Genomic DNA, 7027 nt, shown 5'->3' on the forward strand with positions numbered 1-7027 from the left:
AAAAAGAAAAAAAAAAAAAAAAAAAAAAAAAAAAAAAAAGTCTATAGCCAAAGAGAGTGAGACTACCGGACGTGGCTTGCTGACATTGCCCTGTTCAGAAGGAAGACAAAGGTCTCGCTTCTTGCTGTGGGATCGTATGATAATACCGTGCGCATTCTATCTTTGGATCCTGACGACTGTCTGCAGATTCTCAGCGTGCAAAGTGTCTCTTCCGCTCCGGAGTCTCTGCTATTCCTCGAAGTTCAGGCATCGATTGGTGGAGAGGATGGTGCTGATCACCCGGCAAATCTCTTCCTCAATTCTGGTCTGCAGAATGGTGTTCTTTTCAGAACGGTGGTGGACATGGTGACTGGTCAGCTTTCGGATTCTCGCTCCCGGTTCTTGGGGCTGAAGCCTCCCAAGCTATTCTCCATTTCTGTGAGAGGCCGTTCTGCAATGCTGTGTTTGTCTAGCCGACCTTGGCTTGGTTATATTCACCGGGGACACTTCCACTTGACGCCTTTGTCTTATGAGACTTTGGAATTTGCTGCCCCCTTTTCATCTGATCAGTGCGCTGAAGGTGTTGTCTCTGTCGCAGGGGATGCTCTGAGAATTTTCATGATTGATCGTCTTGGTGAAACGTTCAACGAAACAGTGGTCCCTCTGAGGTACACGCCTAGAAAGTTTGTTCTCCAACCCAAGCGGAAGTTGTTGGTTATTATCGAGAGTGACCAGGGAGCATTCACCGCAGAAGAGCGTGAAGCTGCAAGAAAGGAGTGCTTCGAGGCTGGTGGAGTGGGAGAAAATGGTAATGGCAATGCAGATCAGATGGAGAATGGTGCGGATGATGAAGATAAGGAAGACCCGCTTTCTGATGAGCAGTACGGTTATCCAAAAGCAGAGTCTGAAAAGTGGGTTTCTTGCATCAGAGTTCTTGATCCCAAGACAGCTACGACAACTTGTCTCCTGGAACTTCAAGACAACGAAGCTGCATACAGTGTCTGTACGGTGAATTTCCATGATAAAGAGTATGGTACATTGTTGGCTGTTGGTACAGTCAAAGGGATGCAGTTCTGGCCCAAAAAGAATCTAGTGGCTGGGTTCATACATATTTATAGGTTTGTGGAGGAAGGGAAATCTCTTGAGCTTCTTCATAAGACGCAAGTAGAAGGTGTTCCTCTTGCTCTGTGCCAGTTCCAAGGAAGACTGCTGGCAGGGATCGGACCTGTCCTCAGATTGTATGATTTGGGGAAAAAGAGACTGCTTAGGAAATGTGAAAACAAGCTCTTTCCAAACACCATTATCTCTATCCAAACTTACCGTGACCGTATATACGTTGGTGACATTCAGGAGGTGAGTGCTAGATCCTTTTTATTCTATTTTATTTTATGTTACTTATTATTGTTGTAGTAAATATCTCATGTAGCCTTTTCATTATCGTTTTGCAGTCTTTCCATTACTGCAAGTACAGGCGCGACGAGAATCAGCTATACATATTTGCGGATGACTGCGTGCCGAGGTGGCTGACAGCATCGCACCATGTGGATTTCGATACCATGGCAGGTGCAGATAAGTTTGGGAATGTGTATTTTGTGCGGTTGCCTCAGGATCTGTCTGAGGAGATAGAAGAAGACCCGACAGGCGGGAAGATAAAGTGGGAGCAAGGAAAGCTGAATGGAGCACCGAACAAAGTGGATGAGATAGTACAGTTCCATGTTGGGGACGTAGTGACGTGCTTGCAGAAAGCTTCGATGATCCCAGGTGGATCGGAATCCATAATGTATGGAACAGTGATGGGTAGCATAGGGGCATTACATGCTTTCACATCGCGTGATGATGTGGATTTCTTCTCTCATCTGGAGATGCACATGAGGCAGGAGTATCCTCCTCTCTGCGGGAGAGACCACATGGCTTACAGATCTGCATATTTTCCGGTCAAGGTATAAAAGAAAATCCATTGCTTTTTTTCTCACAAATCAAAAGAAGTCTTGATTTTGAATTGACACTTTTTGCATCTCTTGTATATTTATTTAAACAGGACGTGATAGATGGAGATCTGTGTGAGCAGTTCCCGACACTCCCAATGGACTTGCAGAGGAAAATAGCAGACGAGTTGGATCGAACACCTGCGGAGATTCTGAAGAAGCTCGAAGACGCAAGGAATAAGATCATTTAATAAACACAAAACAAAAGAGAGTCATTGTTTTGTTGGAGGACAAAGTAGAGTAGAGGAGAAAGAGGTTATAATAGTTTTTGTAAAGCTCTGTCTGTCTTCAATGGTTTGTTTTACAAATACTATTGTGAGACCTGATGAATGATGTCCAAATTTACTTATGAATATACAACTTTGATAGAGTGTTTAGTTAGGCTTTCAAAACTGATTTGTTGGTTTTAAGATTTTTTATTGTATAACGAATGTAGACATATTTTTTAACACAATTTTATGGGATTAGTGTTTTTAATCGTTATTGACATTTTTCTTACCTATTCTTATATAAGATTCTCTCATTCATACATTATGGGGGGTATACTGAAGAAAGAATTTGGAGTGATTTGAGTTTTGAGATGATTTTGGTGAATTTTGGTGAATTAGGGAATTTGATATCAAAACTCTCTCAAATCCCACCTAAACCATGGGATTTGGATATTTGAATTTTTAACTAAGATGTTCTCTGAAATCCTACCAAAAATCACTCAAGTCATTTCAAATCCACAACTTAAAATGTTTCCAATAACAGTGGATTTGATTGTAGATTTTAAAATCACTAATCCAATAACACTTGATTTTAAAAAGATTTTTAAAATTCATGTTTGAATAACATAAGATTTATCTTTTTAATACAAATCATTTCAAATCCTTTATTGAATACACCCCTCTACATATATAAATACATGTGTCTCATCTCATCTCTTCCATGGTTTGCACTTAAATCTTAACAAAATAGTTGCATTTTGGGGGCAACTAAATACAAATATAATTTTGGTATGAACTATACAACCAAATTATAAGTTTTCGCTTATACGTTTGAACATTAACGCGTAAATTTGTCGCTTTCGTTTTGTTTGAAATTAATTTCTTTTCTTTTCATTATTTTCTTTTCATTTTATATTTCAAAGGGTATCAATCTAGTTACAATTTAAAGAATCTGCTTATTAACATTCACCATATAACGATTTTTTTAACGAACAAGTAAAACAGTATTTTTGTGAAACGGATGGAATAGTAAATATCACATGGTAAGACATCAATGCAAAAGGTGTTGGGAAACAACTTTAAAAAAGAATGCCTTGTGTATTAAAGAGAAATTGAACAAACTTCTCATCCATTCGAACAGAACCAAGCCAACAAACAAACTGGTCGATGAACAAATATCCATAACAAGAAAGACGAGAATGAGAAGAGTTTTAGGGTCTCATCAGACATTTCTTTCTAGGTTGGTCTTGGAGTGGCCCATTCAACCCTGAGGATGAGGTTATCATAACCATAACCATTCAATTTGTTGATTGCTCGTTGAGCGTCTTCTCTGCTCACGAAGTTGACGAAACCAAATCCTCTGCTCACTCCAGTTTTCTGATCAATGGCCACATAGACACGCGTGACAGCTCCAAAAGGATGGAACAGCTCCATCAAGTCCGGTTCACGGGTATCTTCGGACAAGTTGGTTACACGCACAGAGTTCTCATCGTTCCTCCTCCTCATGTCTGAACCAACAGCGCTTCTGTCTGCACCTGCTCTCATGCTAGGCGGGACATATGCGGCCTTGCCAGTTCCAGGTGCAGCGGACATGGTAGATGATTCCCCTGTGGGTGGCTTGTCGATGAAGGCATCGGTTGGTGCAGCTAGATCCTTGTAAGGACATTTTGACGTCCAGTGATCTCCTTTCTTGTGGCATATCCTGCACACCATGAGAACTGCACCACCTTTACCCAGCTGAGACAAGCCGTCTCCTGTTGCCTTTGATTCATCTGCTTTGGTACCTGAATTATCACACACAGTTTAGATCCGGGCATACCTAACAACCACTGAATTTTGAACTAAATAGCCACAGAATTACACAGCAAAAGGAAGGTATTCTGTGACCAAACGGCTAACTCATTGTCAACTTTCAAATGATACAGTCATAGCAACCTATTTCTGCATAAGAAGATACTAATTAACACCATCTTTGACGAGGTATACCTAGAAATGAATAGATTGATCAATAAAGCTCTCTACTAACATCAAAAAGGAGCTAAAATTGTGCCTGTTTACAAATATCAACCCATTTTGCACTTTTCACTGAAACACAATGATCTTGGTTGTGATCACAGGACAAAAGCTTGAAGAGTTTAAAAATCAAAACTAAAGCTTCCAATCATGAAATGAAAAGGTGCAACATTTATGTGTACAGATTGCAGCCAAAAAAGTGAGAGCACAATTCAGCTCGTGCTCAAGAATTGGACTGCAAACAATAAACTGATGTCAATCACACAAAGAAGTAGCCTCACGGCAAACATATGATCGGCTAATTGGTCACCTAACTCACTTTAATAATCTTAAGCTAAACAATAAGGCTAATGAATGACGGTCACAAGTTGGAACAGATCACAGTCAAAGGTGAGTAATTAATCCGAGCACACTGATTCTAAATCCAAAATCAATAGGAAGCAGCAATAAAACCCACGAATCGATTTTACCAGGAGGTCTGGGTCGTTCGAGAAGAATCTCTTCGGTGGAAACCATAGTGAGATGGCTACCAGCTTCCTCATTGGCAGCGTCTCCAAACTTAGGCCAGTTCCTCCTCTCCATAGCCCGTTTGTTGAGCCGAGCTGAAGCTAGTTTCCGTACACGTGTCCTAGTCGTTATCTTAACCTTATTGCCCTCATCGTTGAACTTGTATTCCATCGTCGTCTTCAAACCATTCTCGTCTGGCCCAATCACCTGCTTCGGAGGGAGCAGGAAATCCAGATCGTCGTCTTCGTCCATTTCCCCCCATCGGAACTTGCTTCTTTTCTCCTGCGAATCCATCGTCATCGTCTTGATTCAGAAACCTAAAAATTGAAGAAGAAGAAGAAGAAGCTCTCCTTAGGGTTTCCTCAATGTGTTTAAAACCCGACCCCGTCTTCTGGTTAAAGATAAGATCCAAAACCCCGTCAAATAAGTTTCTTACAACCAACAAATTGGGTTAAAAGATCTGAAAACCAACAAATTGGGTTCCTTCAAAGCCTAACTAAACACTCTATCAAAGTGTAAATTTGGACTTGATTCATCAGTTCTCACAAGAGTTTTTGTTTTACAAACCATTGAAGACAGACAGAGCTTCACAAAAACTATTATAACCTCTTTCTCCTCTACTCTACTTTGTCCTCCAACAAAACAATGACTCTCTTTTGTTTTGTGTTTATTAAATGATCTTATTCCTTGCGTCTTCGAGCTTCTTCAGAATCTCCGCAGGTGTTCGATCCAACTCGTCTGCTATTTTCCTCTGCAAGTCCATTGGGAGTGTCGGGAACTGCTCACACAGATCTCCATCTATCACGTCCTGTTTAAATAAATATACAAGAGATGCAAAAAGTGTCAATTCAAAATCAAGACTTCTTTTGATTTGTGAGAAAAAAAGCAATGGATTTTCTTTTATACCTTGACCGGAAAATATGCAGATCTGTAAGCCATGTGGTCTCTCCCGCAGAGAGGAGGATACTCCTGCCTCATGTGCATCTCCAGATGAGAGAAGAAATCCACATCATCACGCGATGTGAAAGCATGTAATGCCCCTATGCTACCCATCACTGTTCCATACATTATGGATTCCGATCCACCTGGGATCATCGAAGCTTTCTGCAAGCACGTCACTACGTCCCCAACATGGAACTGTACTATCTCATCCACTTTGTTCGGTGCTCCATTCAGCTTTCCTTGCTCCCACTTTATCTTCCCGCCTGTCGGGTCTTCTTCTATCTCCTCAGACAGATCCTGAGGCAACCGCACAAAATACACATTCCCAAACTTATCTGCACCTGCCATGGTATCGAAATCCACATGGTGCGATGCTGTCAGCCACCTCGGCACGCAGTCATCCGCAAATATGTATAGCTGATTCTCGTCGCGCCTGTACTTGCAGTAATGGAAAGACTGCAAAACGATAATGAAAAGGCTACATGAGATATTTACTACAACAATAATAAGTAACATAAAATAAAATAAAATAAAAAGGATCTAGCACTCACCTCCTGAATGTCACCAACGTATATACGGTCACGGTAAGTTTGGATAGAGATAATGGTGTTTGGAAAGAGCTTGTTTTCACATTTCCTAAGCAGTCTCTTTTTCCCCAAATCATACAATCTGAGGACAGGTCCGATCCCTGCCAGCAGTCTTCCTTGGAACTGGCACAGAGCAAGAGGAACACCTTCTACTTGCGTCTTATGAAGAAGCTCAAGAGATTTCCCTTCCTCCACAAACCTATAAATATGTATGAACCCAGCCACTAGATTCTTTTTGGGCCAGAACTGCATCCCTTTGACTGTACCAACAGCCAACAATGTACCATACTCTTTATCATGGAAATTCACCGTACAGACACTGTATGCAGCTTCGTTGTCTTGAAGTTCCAGGAGACAAGTTGTCGTAGCTGTCTTGGGATCAAGAATTCTGATGCAAGAAACCCACTTTTCAGACTCTGCTTTTGGATAACCGTACTGCTCATCAGAAAGCGGGTCTTCCTTATCTTCATCATCCGCACCATTCTCCATCTGATCTGCATTGCCATTGCCATTTTCTCCCACTCCACCAGCCTCGAAGCACTCCTTTCTTGCAGCTTCACGCTCTTCTGCGGTGAATGCTCCCTGGTCACTCTCGATAATAACCAACAACTTCCGCTTGGGTTGGAGAACAAACTTTCTAGGCGTGTACCTCAGAGGGACCACTGTTTCGTTGAACGTTTCACCAAGACGATCAATCATGAAAATTCTCAGAGCATCCCCTGCGACAGAGACAACACCTTCAGCGCACTGATCAGATGAAAAGGGGGCAGCAAATTCCAAAGTCTCGTAAGACAGAGGCGTCAAG

At 41.6% G+C, this 7027-nt stretch overlaps 3 protein-coding genes across 3 annotated transcripts in view; 1 reads left to right on the forward strand and 2 right to left on the reverse strand.

Annotated features, from left to right (window-relative positions):
• Window positions 1-72: 72 nt before the first annotated feature.
• LOC9312356 (spliceosome-associated protein 130 A) lies at window positions 73-2341 on the forward strand (the record flags this gene model as incomplete). Its single annotated transcript, XM_002876242.2, has 3 exons — window positions 73-1332; window positions 1428-1919; window positions 2018-2341. Coding segments are annotated over 3 exons (1890 nt in total), but the record flags the coding sequence as incomplete, so codon positions are not given.
• An 896-nt stretch (window positions 2342-3237) lies between these two features.
• LOC9312357 (eukaryotic translation initiation factor 3 subunit G) lies at window positions 3238-5084 on the reverse strand. Its single transcript, XM_002877978.2, has 2 exons — window positions 4657-5084; window positions 3238-3957 (listed from the first exon to the last, which is right to left on the reverse strand). Exons 1-2 carry the CDS (start codon window positions 4991-4993, stop codon window positions 3410-3412), a joined length of 885 nt encoding a protein of 294 aa, XP_002878024.1. The 5' UTR covers window positions 4994-5084; the 3' UTR covers window positions 3238-3409.
• Window positions 5085-5157: 73 nt separating this feature from the next.
• LOC9314093 (spliceosome-associated protein 130 A) overlaps window positions 5158-7027 on the reverse strand; it is an 8805-nt gene continuing 6935 nt past the window's right edge. The window contains exons 2-4 of the mRNA XM_002877979.2: window positions 6187-7025; window positions 5600-6091; window positions 5158-5501 (exon numbers count right to left, since the gene is read on the reverse strand). Coding sequence (XP_002878025.2) covers window positions 5364-5501; window positions 5600-6091; window positions 6187-7025 — 1469 coding nt within the window. The 3' untranslated portion in view covers window positions 5158-5363. The remainder of the gene's footprint in view (window positions 5502-5599; window positions 6092-6186; window positions 7026-7027) is intronic.

Source organism: Arabidopsis lyrata (assembly GCF_000004255.2).
Source record: "Arabidopsis lyrata subsp. lyrata unplaced genomic scaffold ARALYscaffold_5, whole genome shotgun sequence".
NCBI classification, from domain to species: Eukaryota; Viridiplantae; Streptophyta; class Magnoliopsida; order Brassicales; family Brassicaceae; genus Arabidopsis; species Arabidopsis lyrata.